The sequence below is a fragment of the Oryctolagus cuniculus genome, chromosome 7 (assembly GCF_051225735.1).
Source record: "Oryctolagus cuniculus isolate XC-2025 breed Fujian yellow rabbit chromosome 7, ASM5122573v1, whole genome shotgun sequence".
Lineage (NCBI taxonomy): Eukaryota > Metazoa > Chordata > Mammalia > Lagomorpha > Leporidae > Oryctolagus > Oryctolagus cuniculus.
Genome location: NC_142873.1, coordinates 51,001,033 through 51,020,579, shown reverse-complemented (window position 1 = coordinate 51,020,579; position 19,547 = coordinate 51,001,033). Strand labels below are relative to the sequence as shown.

Sequence of the window (19,547 nt, the reverse complement as noted above, 5' to 3'; positions counted from 1 at the left end):
CTTACTAGCATTGAATGAAAATTCTAGTTTCTCTACATCTTTATTAACACTCATGACTGTCTTATTCAAGTGGGTATGAAATTGTATCTTAATACAGTTTTGACTTACATTTCTCTAATGACTACAGTTGAGCATCTGTCCAAGAGCTTAATTAGTATGCAGATAATAATTTTGGTGAAGTGTCTGCTGAAATCTTTTGCTCATTAAAAAATTATTTCTTGGGGGCCAGTGTTGTGGTGTAACACTGGTTCGAGTCCCAGTTGCTCCACTTCCAATTCAGTTCCCTGCTTAATGCACCAGAGAATGTGGCAGAATATGGCCCAAGTTCTCGGGCCCCTGCACCCACATAGGAGACTCAGAAGAAGCTCCTGGCTTTGGTCTGACCCACTCTAGGCCTTTTCGGCCATTGGGAGTGAACCAGCAGATGGAAGATCTCTCTGTGTGCCTCCCTCTATATAAGGTTGCCTTTCAAATAACTAAATTTTTTAAAAGTATTTCTTTATTTGAGAGGCAGAAAGAGTGCATGCTCCAATCCCCTGGGTCACTCCCCCAAATGCCCACAATGGTTAGGGCTAGACCAGGTGGAAGCCAGTAGCTAAGAAGTTAATCCAGGTCTCTCACGTGGGTGGCAGAAACCCAACTTCTTAAGCCACCAGCACTGTCTCCCATGGTTTACATTAGTAGGAAGCTGGAGTCAGGAGTTGGAGCTGGGTACTGAAGCTAGGTACTCCAATGTGGGATGTGGGTGTCTTAACCAGCATCTTACCCACTAGGCCAAAGGCTTGCCACCTTTGCCCACTTTTTAATTGATTTTTATTGTCGTACTTGAGAGCTATTTAAATATTCTAAATACATTTTTTATTTGAAATGAAGAGTTATAGAGAGAGTTAGGGAGACAGAGAAAGAGAGAAATCTTCCATCTGCAGGTTAACTCCCCAGATGGCTGCAACAGCCAGGGCTGGGCCAGACCAAAGCCTGGAGCCAGGAACTTCTTCCGGGTCTCCCACATGGATACAGGGATCATCTTTCACTGCTTTTCCAGGCCATTGGCAAGGAACTATATTGAAAGTGGACCAACCAGGACACAAACCGGCACCCATATGGGATATAAGCCTCACAGGTAGCAGCTTTACCTGCTACTCTATGACACTTGCCCCTGTAAACAGTACTTGAAAGAGATCTCCTTTGAGTTTAAGCCTCACAGATGTTTCTATCACAGCATGGGATACACTGCAATAAGGCATTTTTTCAGGGGGCACAAATCTGCTTGTGTCTGACAAAATTTGCTTCCTGCCCAACACAAATTCATTACCATGTCAGGCCAGGCAAGAATTCATCACCTATGTGAAGCCCTCTCTGACCCTCTGCCTCTCAGGACCATACCTGGGCCCACCCTAGCCACCTGGTCTGCATTGCCAGCAAGTAGGGGATGGAACAAGGTCTCTTTACCCTACTTCCCTATCCCCATTACAAATTTTGCCTATGGAAAATAAGCTTGCCTTTTGGAATTTAAAACCTCACAATCAGGACAAACTAATTTAAAGCAATGTGCTGACACTTGAAATAGACCCAAGAGGCTGGCGCCACAGCTCACTAGGCTAATCCTCTGCCTGCAGCACCGGCACCCCAGGTTCCAGTCCCGGTCGGGGCGCCGGATTCTTTCCCGGTTGCCCCTCTTCTAGGCCAGCTCTCTGCTATGGCCCGAGAGTGCAGTGGAGGATGGCCCAAGTGCTTGGGCCCTGCACCCCATGGGAGACCAGGAGAAGCACCTGGCTCCTGGCTTCGGATCAGCACAGTGCGCCAGCTCAGCACGCTGGCCGCGGCGGCCATTGGAGGGTGAACCAATGGCAAAGGAAGACCTTTCTCTCTGTCTCTCTCTCTCACTGTCCACTCTGCCTGTCAAAAAAAAAAAAAAAGACCCAAGGATTCACAAACCAAAAAGACCACAATCTGATAAAAAAAAAAAATAGTAGCACATAAAGAATAGAAAACTGAGAAAGTATCCATAAGAAGGGAAGTTGATCATTAACGGACACCCACTGTCCTGTTTTATCTAAAAGGATCCCTGACTCCAGGTAACATAAAGAAAAGTTTATTTTGGCTCATGAGTCTGCTGGCTGGGAAGTCCAAGCAGCATGGCCCTGGTACCTGGTTGTGACACAGCAGGGCAGAGAAGTGACTGTGTGAGGAGGAGATCACATGGTGAGAGGAAGAAAGACAGCAAGTACAGGAAGCCAAACTCAAGTTTCAACAGTTGGCCCTCAGAATAGCCAATCCAATTCTAAGACAGCCAGACTCACTCCCACAAATAAAGCATCAATCTCTTAGCAACTTCATCTCCTCTTTTTATTCTTTAAAGATTTATTTATTTGTTTGAATGAATTACAGAGAGAGGGAGAAACAGGGAGAGATATTTTCCATCTGCTGGTTCACTCCCAAGTGGCTGCAACGGCCAAGGCAAAGCCAGGCTGAAGCCAGGAGCTTCCTCTGGGTCTACCACATGGATGTAGAGTCCCAAGCACTTGGACATCTGCTGCTGCTTTTCCCAGGCCACCAGCAGGGAGTTGGATCAGAAGTAGCATAGCTGGAACTTGAATCAGAGTCCACATGGGATGCCAGCATCACAGGTGGCAGCTTTACCTGCTATGCCACAAACACAGGCCCCTACTTCATCATCTCATAAAAGCACTATCTCCAACACTGCCACGTTAGGGGCTAAGCCTCAAGCACGTGAACTTTTGAGAGACAAATCATTCCCAAAACATGGCACCATCTGTATTCCTTGATATACTGTTCAATGATATCAAAAACTTTTAAAAAATTAATTTACTTATTTGAAAGGCAGAAAAACAGAGAAAGAGGAAAACACACAGAGAGAGATTTTCTATCCACTGATTCACTCCCCAAATGGCCTCAATGGGTCCAGATGGGTGGAAGGGACCCAAGTTTTTGGGCCATCTTCTGCAGCTTTCCCCGACACATTAGCAGGAAGCTAGATTGAAAGTGGAGCAGCAGGGATTCCAAAGAGCACTCACATAGGATGCAGGCATAACAGGCTGTGGTTTAACTCACTGCACTACAATGCTGGCTCCCAAAATATCAAAATTCTTTACTATCTATGGATGAATTCCTCTTGTTCCAAATTCAGGTATCACAAACATCTTTTTGGTTATAATTTGACCTCCACATAGATTTAACTATGTCAAGAGAGACCTCACTGGAATAACAAGAGAATTTAATCCCCTGAAATGTTAAAATCCTTGTTATGAATTAATAATTTATCATTCTAGATATATATAATAGTCTTTTGAATTTTCCAGTTAAGAAACAAACTCAGCAAGTTAAATATCAGATTTTGACCTATTTTCTAACATAACATCACGTTGTATGGCCTCCTGGGGCCCAGTTTCCCCTGGAGAGACTCTTTTATTTACTTTTATTCCACAGTTCATCTCTCTATCACAGCACACACTCCATGCCACAGTTACAGAGTTTAGATCTGTAGATTCTGAGCTACCTGATGGTGTTTTGTATCCAGAATTGTATGAACCTCCCAGCATCGCTGCTCAAAAAATAACACTGAATTAAACTGAAACTGGACAATGTATAAAATTGCTCTTTTTTTAAGATTTATTTATTTATTTCATAGGTAGAGTTACAGATGGAGACAGGGAGAGACAGAGAGAAAGGTCTTCCATCTGCTGTTTCATTCCCCAAATGGCTGCAATGGTCAGAGCTGGGCCAATCCAAAGCCAGGATCCAGGAGCTTCTTCCAGGTCTCTCACGTGGGTAAAGGGGCCCAAGGACTTGGGCCATCTTCCATTGCTTTCCTAGGCGATCAGCAGGGAGCTGGATCAAAAGTGGAGCAGCCAGGACATGAACCAGTACCCATATGGGATGCCAGTGCTGCGGGCAGAGGTTTAGCCTACCACGTCAGAGTGCCAACCCCCAGAACTGCTTTCTTACATTTTCAATTGATTGGGAATTAGAAAATTATACCAAAAACTATGCCTTTAATAAGCTCTAATACTCCAATACTCACTAAACTCCTAACCCTATAGCTAATATAGTTCTGTTTTTAAAAGTATGCTACACTTTTGTTGTAAACTGAGTTTTAAATGAAGGTGAGTGTAGCACTAATTTGGTGAGCTTCCTGAAACAAATTAATTTGTAAATGCCTGGATTTTTAAAAACATTTCAAGATATATCATCAGCTAAGTTGAAGGTGAAGATAGTGTGTCAGATGAATAACTTTTAAAGAAACAATGAGCTGGCGCCACGGCGGCGCCGGCACACCAGGTTCTAGTCCCAGTCGGGGCGCCGGATTCTGTCCCGGTTGTCCCTCTTCCAGGCCAGCTCTCTGCTGTGGCCCGGGAAGGCAGTGGAGGATGGCCCAAGTGCTTGGGCCCTGCACCCCATGGGAGACCAGGATAAGTACCTGGCTCCTGCCATCGGATCAGCGTGGTGCGCCGGCCGAAGCGCGCCAGCCACGGCGGCCATTGGAGGGTGAACCAATGGCAAAGGAAGACCTTTCTCTCTGTCTCTCTCACTGTCCACTCTGCCTGTCAAAAAAAAAAAAAAAGAAAGAAAGAAAGAAAAAAGAAACAATGAATATTTGTTATCTATTTTGACACTTAAGCCAAAATTTAGAGAACTCAGTTTTGTTTCCAAAAACAGAAAAATCTCACATTTATGATAAGGAGTCTTGGTCCACTTTAAATTTTGCAGTATTACGGCTTCTTTCCAGATGAAAATAATTCACCCACACTATGTAAAGTGGTTATGAAGTGTTAAAATTATAAACATGCCAGAGACTCAGATTTATTTTTGTTCCAAGCTTTTAAAGAATTCCAAAGCCTGTGGTAAAGTGGGTTAAGCTGCCTCTGGGGATGCCTGTCTCCTGTACCAGGGTGCCTAGTTCCAGTCCTGGTTACTCAGCAGTTTAGATGGCTTCCTGCTAATGCATCCAGGAAGCAGCAGATGATGTCCCGAGTGCTTGAGGTCCTGCCACCTGCCTGGGAGACCTGGATGGAGTTCTTGGCTTCTGACTTCAGCCTGACCTAACCCTGGTTGTTGCTGGCATTTGGGTAATAAACCAGCATATGGAAGAACTCTCTTTCTCTCTATCCTTCTCTCTCTCTCTGTCTCTCCCTTACTCTGCCCCTCTGCCTTTCAAATAAATAAATATTAATAGAAAAATTCCAAAGTTGTATATGAAAAACATTCAACATACCACAAATACACTTTTTTTTAAAGGTAATTATTTATGGGCTAAAAGTTCACTTTATAAATGATCAATACTTCTTGCTTCATTCCTTCTTAAAAGCAGTAATTTATTATGAATTCCTTTATAGAATGTGATTCCTTTAAGCCCTGTTAACTGAATGTCTGACTCCATTTTCTCACACAAACAATAGTGTGACGAATAAATCTGTCTTCAAACAGACTATACTTCCTAGTTCACAAACACAGCAGAGTTCAGACCAATGAACAGAGTACAGACCCAGTGAACATTTAGTTCTATAATCAGTTCTCTTTTCATACAAATCCCCCTTTCATACATAGGCAACCGAAGCCTCCAGAAGCGAGGTTACTTTTTTAGGATCCCAGTTTGGTCAATGGCAACTCAGAGACTGAAACCACCATTGCCGTGTGTTTTGTTTTATTAAATATCGGCTTCCAATAAAAGAAAAAGCGTAAAAGGTTAAGCCAAGGGCAGGTTTGGCTGTCTTCTGAAAAATCGTCTGTATGACAGCCTTTCATCTTACTGCGCCAGCACGATAAGTAACCGGGCCTGATCTGTCGGGTCTTCCAGGCCCTAGCGGAGGCATGAGATTTAGGTGGCGCTTGTCTTCTTCCAGCCAACTAGCAGGGCTCCAGCCCTGCACAGGAGAGAGCCCTGGAAGAAGACAGGGCCACCCCAGTCCCACCCGACTGCCCATGTCCACTGACCCTGAGATCCAAGAGAAAGCAGAGCGCGCTCCTGCCCCTGCGCGCGCTCCTGCCCCTGCGCACACTCCTGAGCCCTGCTCTTCTGTGGCCGTCCCTAACGTCTCCATCCTCGCAGGACCTGGCGTCCTGTTCGTCTCTCCTTTAGCTCCACCCGACAGACACAGCTTTCAACCTCACCTCCAGCCACAGAGCGGCTGTCTCCACCTCACGCATACACCTTGGCACGCCCATTGGATTTCCCGAGCTTTAGTCCGGGACAATTCAGCGCCACCCCCTCATTTCCAGGCAGCTCGCAGCTGACCTGCTCCTCCCACCGGGCCACCGGCCCTCCGACCTTCTCGGAGCAGTGTCTCTCGGCGCCGACCCTCCAGCCCCCGCGCCCCAGCCCTCAGCACATCGCGCGCCAGCGCCGCGGCCGGAGCGGTCCGCAGCCTCTCAGGCTCCGGGGGCAGGGCCGGGCGGTGCCCTCACCTCATGCAGGGCGCGGCCGCCGCAGCTGCCTCCTCTTCCTCCTCCTCGGCCGCCGCCGCCCAGCTCCCGGCGGGCTCCGGGCGCCGCCTTTCCCGGCTAGGGGTCTGCCGCGGGGATTGTGGCGCGCGCGTGGCGTCCCCGGACCAGTAAGGCGCGCGGTAAGCCCGGCGGGATGCGCGGCAGCGGCCACCGCAGTGGCATCGGCGGTGGCAGCAGGACCCGCAGTCGGTCCTCTTCATGGCCTCGTTGCCGTCCCTGCTTGTTTTCCTGCGATCTTCCCCGACCACCGAGCGCGCTCTCCGGCTGTGGAACAGCATCCGCCTAGGCTGGCACAGTCGTGCGCAGGGCCCGCGCGGCCCCGGCTTCCTCAGCGGCCGCGCGGCCACCTGCTCCGCACAGTTCTGGCTTTGGTCCCTCTCCCGCGCCGCCGCTGCCCTTCAGCCTCTGTCGCCTCCCATTCTCTCTGCAGCCGGAACCTGAACCTGGAGAGCTTGTCCTTCCCAGAACCCTGTCCATTTTTTTTTTTTTTTTTTTCCTTTCTGTCTGTCCCGTGTCACCTTTCTCAATTGCTGACCTCGGATGAGTTTGTTTTTCTTCACCCCTTCCCTCAGCATTTTTTGAGATCTGCCCTCCACCTTTCCCCAGCCACCCCTCTCTTGCTCTCTGAGCACACTTCTCAAAATCACCACTCCAGGTCGTTAGCATCTTTTCTCTTTCCCCGCTTTTTCTTCTAGAATTCCTTCCTTTCAGTTGTTCTTTTAATTAGCTTTCTCCTAAACGATCTCAATTTTCCTTTCAGTTGGGGCTTTCTCGTCGTTTTTCATGAAAATCTCGAATATGTATAGCTTGGTAGCCACTGCCATCAAGCTGAATGCGTGTTTTCTCTTTTAAGCAAAAAAGGTTCAGAGGTCAAATAAATCTTCCACTGAATGTGCATTCTGAAAACCTGTTTCTTATGTTCCATGTGTGTCTTTGAGGAAGGGAGACTGGTACATTTCCAGCAAAGCAGAATGCTGCTACTGCTACCCTGTTTTCCACACAGCATCAGGCCTGAGAGCAGCAAGGTTTATCCTGGTGCGATCCGGCACCGTGGCTCACTAGGCTAATCCTCCGCCTAGCGGCGCCGGCACCCCAGGTTCTAGTCCCGGTCCGGGGCACCGGATTCTGTCCCGGTTGCCCCTCTTCCAGGCCAGCTCTCTGCTGTGGCCCGGGAGTGCAGTGGAGGATGGCCCAAGTGCTTGGGCCCTGCACCCCATGGGAGACCAGGAAAAGCACCTGGCTCCTGCCATCAGATCAGCGCGGTGTGCTGGCCGCAGCGCGCTGGCCGCGGCGGCCATTGGAGAGTGAACCAACGGCAAAGGAAGACCTTTCTCTCTGTCTCTCTCTCTCTCACTGTCCACTCTGCCTATCAATATATATATATATATCCTGGTGCTTGGGTGCGTGAATCTCAAGGCTCACAGGCAATAACCATTACTGTTGATTGAATCAGTGTGAACACAGCTGCACTGACTCCAACTCATTCTTCCTCAAACCTGCTGCTCAGTCCTCTGCTTGTTAACCCGAGCTCTATCATCCACCCAGCACATGAGATCCTGTAGTGACACCTTTGACAGTAGGGACTTCATTTTAGTGCACCCTCCCACCATGGGTCTGAAATTATGATCTAAAACTAAAACTTAGACAGTGAGCATAGAAACTCCCTAGCATGATTGCTGAAGCTTAAAAACAGGCTGCACTTGGATTAATGTTAAGATTGTAATTTGTCTATTGTCAAGATTGTAATTGATATTAGTTTCGCATAGGCCTTAGGTCACCTTGACCCTAGTAACCCTGCATTCCCCCAAATCCTAGCCACTATGTATTCCCCCTCCCTTGTGGTTTTTGCCTTTATAAACCCTGTTTCTTTGAGCTTTGGGGTCAAGAGTTCTTTAGGGCGTGAGCCTACCCTCTACCACTGGCAATAAAGGACTGTCAAATTTTATCAACGTGTGGTGCTCCTCTGTTTGCACTCGCTCAAGCACAACAATCCAGTTTCCAATTCCACTTCCTTTACTGTATTTTTTAAAGACGTATTTATTTATTCAAAAGTCAGAGTTCCAGAGAGAGAGGGAGAGATGGAGAGATAGAGAACTTCCATCCATTGATTTAGAAAGGATCAGGCCGAAGCCAGGAGCCTCATTCGGATCTCCCACACAGGTGCAGGGACTCAAACACTTGGGCCGTCTTCTCTGCTTTCCTAGGTGCGTTAGGAGAGAGCAAGATCAGAAGTGGAGTAGCCAGAACGCACTAGCCCTAGGCCACAATACCAGCCCTCATTACTGTGTTTAAGTGGTCATCCCCATCATGAGTTAAGCAGGCTCCAGAATATGAAATTATTAGATAGCTCATCATTCTTTTCTTCAATTTTCCTAACTTAATCTATGCCTTTATCCTTTTCCATCTATCTTGTCTGGGCTATTTATTATGTCACCTCTAACTGGAAATTCTGTATCTTCTTATTTTTATACTTTTCTCTCCTTGTCAGTTAGCTCATTGGCCAGCCCACAAACATGCTTCAATATTCTGAGGTATAAATAAAATCTTTCCCTCTCTAATTACCCCTATATCTCTTCATTCTCTTTCACACCTAATTAGCTCATCGTATTCATTTAATATCATTGCTTGCTGACTTCTCATTCATTATTTACCTCCTACTTTTCTGCAATCAGGCTTTTAATTGTATTTCTTAACCAAAGCCATTCTCTCAGAAGTGCTGGTGAATGTCCTGCCAGGCATAGGTAGGCAGTGTTAGATCAGTTGCCCCAAGTGTTTTTTTTCTCCGAAATTTCTATGATCAAAAAGCTGTAGCATCAAGGCCACCACATGGCACAACTCCAAAGGGCACTATTTCATTTACTTTATATAAATGGCACCTTTGGAGCCTGTACAACCATACACAATGGCCCTGAGTGACAGGGCTAGACTCTCAGATTCACATGGCTTATCCAAATATTCACATGCCTGAGGAATAACCTCCATGACAGGATGACTGTAGATTTACAAATTACCTAAATCTTTATTGTTGTGTTAAATGTCAGAGACATAGACTTCGGCTTTGCCCACAGAGAGGTAGCAGATTTTATCAAGTACACAAATTAAAAGGAACAGGATTCCATAACTTCAAAAGTATATGTCAACTTTGGTAGTTGAGGCAAATAAACAGTTTGGTGAAACTACTGCCAAACCGAAATCTAAAAAGTATGAACACTTCCAATTTCAGCCAAGATAGAAGGGTATGAACCAAACTAACTTTTCCATGATAGGTGGGTAGAATGAATAAAATATATATATATATATATGAGGTATATATAAAGTGTATATATGAAGATACTTCAAAAGCTTTATGGAAAATGTAATTAAAAGCAATCAAAGAGTAAACATATAACCTAGCAGTCACAACCCTGCATCCCACATCAGAGTGCCTGAGTTTGATTAGCCACTCCAGCTTCCCCTGGTTGCAGACGCTGAAGCAACAGGTGATGTCTGGAGTAATTGGGTTCCTGCCCCCCACCTGGGAGACCTGGATTACATTTCTGATTCCTGGCTTCAGCCCAACCTAACACCAGCCACTGTAGGCATCTGGGAATTGAACAAACAGATGGGAGTTCTCGATCTGTCTCTCTCTCTCTCTACCTCTCAAAAATAATTTTAGAATTTTATTTTGGTGCAAAAATTTTGAAATCTGTGTATACAAGCATTCTTTAAAAGTGCATGCAAATGTGCATAATGCAAAAAACTATCTGGATGTCAACTTTGTTACACCAAAATAAAGTTATATTTTAATTCAAATTTTCCATGAACTTTCTAAGTGACCTGGTATCTGTGAATACCACTCAGAAGGGCCTGAAGAGCAGCCAAAGCAGCTGGGACTCACATCTGTGATCCTTCAGGGTACATACATGAGCATCAGCGTTCAACCTGGGGTTTTTCTCCGAAGGAATTTTCAAAAATAGGTGCAAAAGAATAAAGATCAAGTAAAAAGATAATAGTATTTTTGTGCTGAGAAGTAAGAGTATTTTTGTGCTGAGAAGAAGACAAGGTTAAGGAATGACAAAGTGGTTGACATTAAGGGCAAACTCCTAGAGAGGGGAGACCTACAGGGAAGGAATTCAATAATCCAACAACAAATTTTCCCATTAAGATATTGGCCTAAGTTCCTAAATAATGTTGAGTAGAAATAGTCTTATTCCTGATTTTTTTTTTGTTCGTTTGTTTGTTTTGACAGGCAGAGTTAGACAGTGAGAGAGAGACAAAGAGAGAGAAAGGTCTTCCGTTGGTTCACCACCACCACCACCACCACCACCACCACCCCCATGGCCACTACGGCCAGTGCGCTGCACCAATATGAAGCCAGGAGCCAGGTGCTTCCTCCTAGTCTCCCATGCAGGTGCAGGGGCCCAAGTATTTGGGCCATCCTCCACTGCCTTCCCGGGCCACAGCAGAGAGCTGGACTGGCAGAGGAGCAACCGGGACAGAATCCGGCGCCCCGACCGGGACTAGAACCTGGTGTGCCGGCGCCGCAGGCGGAGGATTAGCCAAGTGAGCCGCAGTGCTGGCTTATTCCTGATTTTAGAGAAAAATCTTTCAGTCATTCATCTTTAAGTATGGTATTAGCTGTGGGTTACTTATGGCTGCCTCTTATCAGGGTTAGGAAGTTCCCTTCTGGTCCTAGCTAATTTTTTTAACAGAAAAAAAGATGTTAGATTTTCTCAAACACTTTTCCTGCATTTATGGAGATGATCCTGTGGGTTTTGTTCTTTATTATATTAATATGGTTTATTGCATTAGTTTTCATATGTTAAACCAACCTTGTATTCCTACGATAAACCCACTTGATCATAATTTATAGTCATTTTTATGTGTTGCTGGACAAGTTTGCTGTTATTTTGTTGAGGATTTTAAAATCTACATTCATAAGGTATATTAGTCTGTCTTTTTCATTTCTTAAAGTTTTTGTGATTTTGGTACCAGGGTAATACTAGCCCCATAGAATAAGTAGGGAGATGTTCTCTCTTTCCTTTTCCTTTTTTCTTTCTTTTGGAAGAGTTTAAGGAGGATGAGTGTTCCATAAAATTCGGTGGAATTCACAAATTAAGTCATCTGGACCTGGGATCTTCTTTGTTGAAAGTTTTTTCAGATAATTATTATGACTAATTCAATTGCTTTACTTGGTATGGGATAAAGGTTTATTCAGATTTCCTATTGTTTTCTGAAACAATTTAGCTAGCTTATGTCTTTCTTGGAATTTGCCCATTCATCTAGTTTATCCAATTTGTTCACATATGGTATATACAAAGAGATCATAGTATTCTTTTATAGTACTTTTTATTCTATAGGTTGGCAATGCTCCCTCTTTCATTTTACAGAAAATTTTTTGTCTACACTAGCATCCTCCCATACCGAACCAAAATCTCCAGAAAATTCCATTAGAAATAAATTTCAACAGTTACAAAGTTATAATTGTTACAAAGGCAAATCTAAAAACAAAATGCTTCTGGTATTTTTTGTGGTAAATGATCTTTCTCCTTCACGGAAAAAAAAGTTGTTTAAAAATTATGCAAATTTTGGGGCCGGCACTGTGGCATAGCCGGGAAAGCCACTGGCTGCAATGCCAGCATCCCACTGGTTCGAGTCCCAGCTGCTCCACTTCCAATCCAGCTCTCTGCTATGGCCTGGGAAAGCGGTAGAAGATGGCCCAAGTCCTTGGGCCCCTGAACCCACATGGGAGACCCGAAGGAAGCTCCTGGCTCCTGGCTTTGGACTGGCGCAGCTCCAGCAGTTGTGACCAATTGGGGAGTGAACCAGCAAATGGAAGACCTCTCTCTCTCTCTCTCTCTCTCTCTCTGCCTTTCCTTCTCTCTGTGTGTAACTCTTTCAAATAAATAAATAAAATCTTTTTTAAAAAATATGCAAATGTTATAAGAATGTCTGAGAGCACTCAAGCATCATCCATCATGCAAAATATCTATTTCCCAGAGTCTTGAAGCATTTTTGAAGTTCTGTTGGGTCTCTGTCCTATCAATATTTTCAAATTTTATCAGAAGCAATTCATAAAGCATGTTGAACAAAATCAAGTAGCAACATAAAACTTACCAAAAGCCAAAACACAGCTTCAATAATTTTAGAAAAGGCAATAAAAAATAGACACCAATAAAAATACACATCTTATACACAAAGAAATATAAATATCCAATAATTTTATTTTAGAACAGGAACTTTGTCATATTCTTGGAGTATAATTAACACAGAATGAGGAAACTACCTAAGAAAGCATTGCATCATGAAAAATTTACACAAGTCAAATCCTGAGGGGCTGGTGCTGTGGCGCAGCGGGTTAACACCCTGGCCTGAAGCAGCGGATTCCCATATAGGTGCCAGTTCGAGACCCAGCTGTTCCATTCCAATTCAGCTCTCTGCTATGGCCTGGGAAAGCAGTGGAAGATGGCCCAAGTCCTTGGGCCCCTGCACCCGCATGGAAGACCCAGAAGAAGCTCCTGGCTTCTGGCTCCTGGCTTCGGATCAGCGCAGCTCGGGCCTTCGCGGCCAATTGGGAAGTGAACCAGTGGATGGAAGACCTTTCTCTCTCTCTGCTTCTCCTGTCTCTGTGTAACTCTGACTTTCAATTAAATAAATAAATCTTTTTTAAAAAATCCTGCACAGAAATTGCATTGCGTGTATTGCGATAAAACCTCTTACCAGTTGACCAGCACCGTGGCGCAGTAGGTTAATCCTCTGCCTGCGGTGCTGGCATCCCACATGGGCGCTGGTTCTAGTCCTGGCTGCTCCTCTTGCAATCCAGCTCTCTGCTGTGGCCTGGGAAAGCAGTAGAAGATGGCCCAAGTCCCTGGGCCCCTGCACCCACATGGGAGACCCAGAAGAAGCTCCTGGCTCCTGGCTCCTGGCTCTTGGCTCCTGGTTTCGGATCAGTGCAGCTCTAGCCATTGCAGCCATTTGAGGAGTGAACCAACGGAAGGAAGCCCTTTATCTCTGTCTCTCCCTCTCACTGTCTATAACTCTACCTTTCATATATATAAATAAATTTTTTAAACTCTTAAAAAAAAATCTTACCACCGAAGGCTGGCAGAGAGAGGACAGTTGAAGGTTTTTTACATCATCACAGCCACTGGAGCTGTCTGTTGGAGACAAAGTTGGTAAGATGCCTGGTAGGGTGTCGGTCTTCCTCTGTTTTGGGCTGAACCTAGTTCCCTTCTTCACTGAGAATTCGAGAAGTCTGCCAGTGTAGACAAGTGTTTATGAGAAAGTGCTGGTCTCAAAAGAGGTACATTTTGTTTTGTTTGCTTTGCAGTAAATTGTGTGTCTGGCCACTTTGGTAAGGCCTGTTGTTTTCCATCTATCTGGGTAAGTCTGTCTAACTCTTGTGAGATATTAGCAAGACATTGGGGTCATCACTGATCTAAATCTATGTTCTCCACTTAGTTTGATCAGCAATGATAGTAGTAGTATTTCTTTGTTTGACACCTATGTCTATTTCCTAATTTGACCTGACCATTAAAAAGGAAGAGAGGATTGTTTCAACTTGATTGCCTAAAATCTCAACTCAAACCTACCATTTTAATATCCTCAAGAAGTAACAAGTTTCATAAATAACAGATTTTGAAAGGGGTGAGCTGCTTCTAAAACTACAGGACTTCGGGCCAGCGCCACGGCTCAATAGGCTAATCCTCCGCCTAGCAGCGCCAGCACACCAGGTTCTAGTCCCGGTCAGGGCGCCGGATTCTGTCCCGGTTGCCCCTCTTCCAGGCCAGCTCTCTGCTATGGCCCGGGAGTGCAGTGGAGGATGGCCCAAGTGCTTGGGCCCTGCACCCCATGGGAGACCAAGAGAAGCACCTGGCTCCTGGCTTCGGATCAGCGCAGCGCTCCGGCCGTGGCGGCCATTGGAGGGTGAACCAATGGCAAAGGAAGACCTTTCTCTCTGTCTCTCTCTCTCACTGTCCACTCTGCCTGTAAAAAAAAAAAAAAAAAAAAAAAAAAAAAAAAAAACTACAGGACTTCAAGTATCTTTCTAAGAGGACTGATGAAGGCCTCTTTAAAGAAATGGCACATAAAGCTTTCGGTCTGTCAGAATTTAACAAAGAAGAGAGAAAAAGGTCTCACATCAGGTAGAGTAAGATTGAGAGGATGGGCCAGCGAGGGAGGAGGAGGACTCTGAGGAGCTGCTGAACAAAACTTTTGTCTTTGGAAGCTAAAGAATTCATCCAAAGAGATTACTACCAGCAACTTAGTTTGTACCCCACATTTTTGTCAAATTGGATTCAGTTCTTTGTCAGGTAGACCTACGTGTGTTTGGCTAACAATTTTTTAACAAAGGATAACAAAAAAATTTTTAAAAGATTGTATTTACTTATTTCAGAGGTAAAAACAGAGAGAAAGGTCTTCATTCCATTGGTTCACTCCCCAAATGGCTGCAACGGCCAGAGCTGTGCCGATTGGAAGCCAGGTGCCAGGTGCTTCCTCCCGGTCTCCCACGTGGGTGCAGGGGCCCAAAGACTTGGGCCATCTTCTACTGCTTTCCCAGGCCACAGCAGAGAGCTGGACTGGAAGAGGAGCAACCGGAACTAGGTCTGGAGCCCATATGGGATGCTGGCGCCAAGCGGAGGAGTAACCTGATGCACCATAGCACGGCCCCAAAGATTAAATAACTGAAAAATCCAACCTTTAAGATTGCAAAGAAAAATCTCAGAGACAAACGTGCTCACAATTTCTGAAACACTCTGTGACCTGGACTGGGGGACTACAAGAGGAACCTAAGCAGCAGTGGAAGCTGTTGAGACAATAGCAGCTGAGATCAGGAAATTGTTACAGCTGCTAGGAACAACGAAATCCCCTTAGACCCAATGGTGAGGGAGTAGAGCTGCAGGCTGACGGACAATCTGCGTGGATACTCAAGGTACACGTATTTTAAAAAATTCCCCACCCAGAGCGTCTATTATTCCAGGCAGAGAGGTGGGAAAGCAGTGCAGGTGGTAGAGGTGGGTTGGGGATTGTAATGCAAGAGACAGATGCCTGTAGAAGGCAACCTCCACCTGCAAACATCCTGTGTTTTTCTGTTGTTCGTTTCTGTGTAATGTCTGTGCTTAGTATTGGTCTTGTTGTTGAACAATAAATAAATATTTGTTGAATAACTGGAGGAATGAAAGAAACGGGTGACAGATTTTGATGGATATTGTCTTCATCTAGTACAGCATGGTGAATTGTGCTTGGTATAACTAATGAGTAGTGTCTCTCCCCAGGAGACATACAATTCATCCAGTTATTTATTCCAAAAATATGAATTGAGGATTTGCTAGGTTCCAGGTGCAGGATACTAAAAGACGATATACGTTGCTTTTTTTTTTTTTCAATACAGTAGTTTAGGTGCCATCAAAACTACCCCAACTCCTTCTCACCCCACACCACCCCAAACTCCATGCGATACACCAGCTGGGCCTGGACACTGCCCCGCTTTCCTGACAAAACCTAGAACCAGGGCGATGAAAGACGCAGTTTCATGAGGCGGCTGCTTCTACAAGGCTTCACTGTAGCTCCATATTGGAGACCGGCTATGAGAAGCAGTGATTATTCTAAACAGGGCTTTCACCCGACTTCAATGCGCACCTTGTTCACTTCTTCCCCTTTCCTCCAACTCTATCCGCCCTCCACTGACTGGACCTGCTGCGGGAATGACGCAGCTACGGGCTGGGCACGAAATCACGAACAAACAGAAGACTTCGTCCTGCCGTCACAGATCGCGCAACGCAAGGTTTAGTCAGCGACGAAGAGTGAAAACAACCCGCCTTTAACCCCGCGCAGCAGCGGTGTCACTGAGCCCAGCCGAAGCACCGCTTCTCCCGAGTTCCCGGGCCGGCGCCCGCCCCGCCCTGGAGGCGTGGCTAAGGTGCCCCCGCCGGGACCGGAAGGCGGGCCGTTTTGCATTCCCTAGAGGTAGCCAATGGCTATACCTGGAAGGGAAGCTTTTGAAATGAACGGCATGGAAAACGACCAATCAGAGACTAATCTGGCGGAGGGCAGGATACTAAGCGTTGTACTGTCGGAGTAGGAGGTGGGGGTTGAAAAAGGAGGTGTTGATTGCAACAGCTTTTTACTCTTGTAAGAAAATATTTCAATCTTTTAATAAGTAGCACGAGCATCCTGGTGCATACGGTTGAGTATCAGTCCAGATAAAAGTAACTTCTTTCTGTCTGCAGAGAGCTCCACCTCGGTCTGAGAAATTCTTTGTTCATAATCATACAGTTCAAACAGGAGCTGCGGTTGGCTTGCCGACATCTTCTAAAAGACAGGGTTTGGTCTAGGGTGCATGCGGGCCACTGTTTGCTGGGACTGTTATTTGCTCATCCGCATTACCTAACTCAGCGTCTAGCATATCATTAGGCACTTGGAAACTGTTTAAGAATTAATGGTGCTTCCTTTGATCTCATTTGTAAAATATTTGCAACCCTCTGACTCTGCCGTAGTGGAATGTCTTACCCTGTTTTAGCAGTTCAATAAAAGTTGGTTAAATGTGTACGTTGCTTGATTTCTTTGATAAGTTTCATGAATTTGCTGGCAGTTACTATATTCGAAGCTTATGGTTACTTTTCTTCTCCAACATTTACTAATTCTGGGGTTTCTTGGATTTTACCATCCTCAGATTGTAAGCAGAAAAAGATATAAATGAGCTTTTTAAATTCTAATGTTCTGAACAAATAATGAGTCTTTTTTATTCTATGTAAAATAGTTGAGGGTTTTCAGTGTGCTAATCATAGTGTTAGCCATTATTGCACAATGCTGTATTGCTCAAAGGACCAAAGAGCAGGGGCTCAAAGACAACACCTGGGTGTGAGCAAGCTGATGCTGATCAAGCCAGAAGCAAAGATGACTCCGATTCCAGAGTTCCTAAGGGCTGAGTATTGGGTGGTTTAAGGCAGAGACAACGCTAGATTTCTTTTGATGGCTGCTCAGCAACCTAAGACCACTGTTCTCTCTCTAAAATAATAATTTCATTGTGTCTGAGGATTCGAGACTCATCCACTGTGTTTAAGAGAAAAAAATTAAGTTAGAATGTGGATGCTGTTCCAAGAAAGAGTTGATCCAGGATGACTCTGCATTCCTGTATTAGTTAATTTGTTGTTGTGGGGTTTATCATAAAGAAACAGGAATGTGTATGGACCTTGGGATGAGCCAGGAGCCAGGAATTGAAAAGAAGTTGGGACTCTTGCTCCAACTCTGCCTCTCTGTCCACACCTATCACTTCCTTCTCTCTCTGCTTCTCTGATATACATGTCAGCATCCTTAGTTAGAATATTTTTCTCATTAACATCTATTACTGGAATTGTTCCAGCAGTGGCTGGATGATCATCATTTGAGACTGTGCTAGAAGGTATATCCTTGATAAGTGGGAGGAAGAGAAGTTAGAACACATTATATCTATAGGGTATTTTTTCTCTCATACTTTAGCACAGTTAATGACACATTTTTTTCTTATTTATTCCAGTCTTTCATCTTTCATTTGCTCTTAATTCAATAGGTATTGGTCTTCCTCCCAAAAGCCTCTCATGAAATAGTAATTTTCTCCTAATAGCTGAAGGACAATAGAAAAAGAGGAAAAGCATATGCTCTTTCACCTATGAGTAAAAGTTAACATAATTAATCAGTATTTGAAGTTGAGCCTGAGCTCAAATCCTATTCCCATCACCAAGAGCTATGTGACCTTGGAAAAAATGCTGTGAAACTTTTCTACCAACTACAAAGTGGAAACTTAATACTAAACTATCTCTACTGTGTTGTTTGATTAATTAAACCAGTGTTTCTATCAATGCAAGCACTAACAGTAAGAACTTAAAAAAAGAACTTAGTAAAGAGTAATTTTTATTAATATAAGGGTATCTTCAAGAAGTTCATTGGGATACATATCATGAAAAAAGCTATGCATGGATTTCAAAACATTTTATACTAAAATATTCCAGTTTAATACTAAAAAAATTCCAGTTTCCACAAACTTTTTGAAGCAGTACCCTCATAAATAATGGTAAATATGTCACCAAAAGTCTGATCCTGGTCAACAGTGCTAAATCAGAATAAGGAAGACAGGTTTGAGGATATAGGAGAGAAAAAGTCCAGTCTATTGATAGGATGAGGAGGTAGCAGACAGTCAAGAGCTACCATCTTCCAGAGTGAAGGCACTTCAGTGTTTTTAAGGAGTTCAGAAGAGGAAGCTGTATTTGGGAGGACATGACTAATACCAAGTCAGGAATTAGACACAGGGGCTTAGGAGTAAACAGCCAAACACTGAAACTAGTTGTGGATCCAATCATAGGACTTTTCATTTTTTAATCTGAAATATGGTTTCTTGAGAAACATGCTGAAGGAGGACTGATGGCTTCATCTCAACACCGGTGAAACATAACAGCACATTCTGTGTGGGGGAGTGCTGCTGAACATTATTTGGCTGAGGCCTGAAAGAGGCAAAGCATTGTGTTAAGAGATTCTAGTGTTTCATTAACCCTAATGAGGCTCACTTCCCTTAAAGTCTAACATGAACAAGATTTATTGTGTCTTTAGTTACCTGCACCCCATTCAACCTGTTACATTTGTGTCACTTCTTTTGTTAAATTAAACCTTGCACTTAAATTTTCTCATCTAATATTCATAAAATCCCCGAGAGGCCAAAAATATCCATGTCCTAGAGATGGGGACACCAAAGGACAGAGCAATGCAAATGAACCCTTAAGTCTAATTGTGCTGTAGAGGCTGCTCCAGAAGGAGGCTGAATGCCCACTAGAGGTTATATGAAGTCTACCCAGCTACTTTTCATGATAGTTGTAGTAGAGATCCCAACTGATATGCAGTAAATATTTATCAATCTCTTACCAGAAACTGTAAAGATCCAGGAATATTGTATAAATAAGCAGCCGAGAGAAAGAGAGAGAAAAAACTTATGTCTGGAAATATACAAATGTAGAAAGTTTGTTTATAATATAAAATTTCCTGTAAAATAGAAAAACTACATATGAAAATATACAGACTGATTTTCAATTTTTTCACAGGCCATTGATCTGAGTACCCATTAACTCCCATCGTCCTTT

At 44.3% G+C, this 19,547-nt stretch overlaps 1 protein-coding gene across 16 annotated transcripts in view; it reads right to left on the bottom strand.

Annotated features, from left to right (window-relative positions):
- The window catches only part of PDE4DIP (phosphodiesterase 4D interacting protein), a 236,454-nt gene extending 229,777 nt beyond the window's left edge, over positions 1-6,677 (bottom strand). For all 16 annotated transcript variants that reach the window (XR_016210704.1, XR_016210705.1, XR_518132.5 and 13 more), the window contains exon 1: positions 6,424-6,677. Coding sequence is in view for 12 of the 16 variants with exons in the window: in XM_089300082.1 (XP_089156208.1) it covers positions 6,424-6,662 (239 nt within the window). In the remaining 4 variants the exon portion in view is untranslated. The remainder of the gene's footprint in view (positions 1-6,423) is intronic.
- Between the last annotated feature and the right edge of the window lie 12,870 nt (positions 6,678-19,547).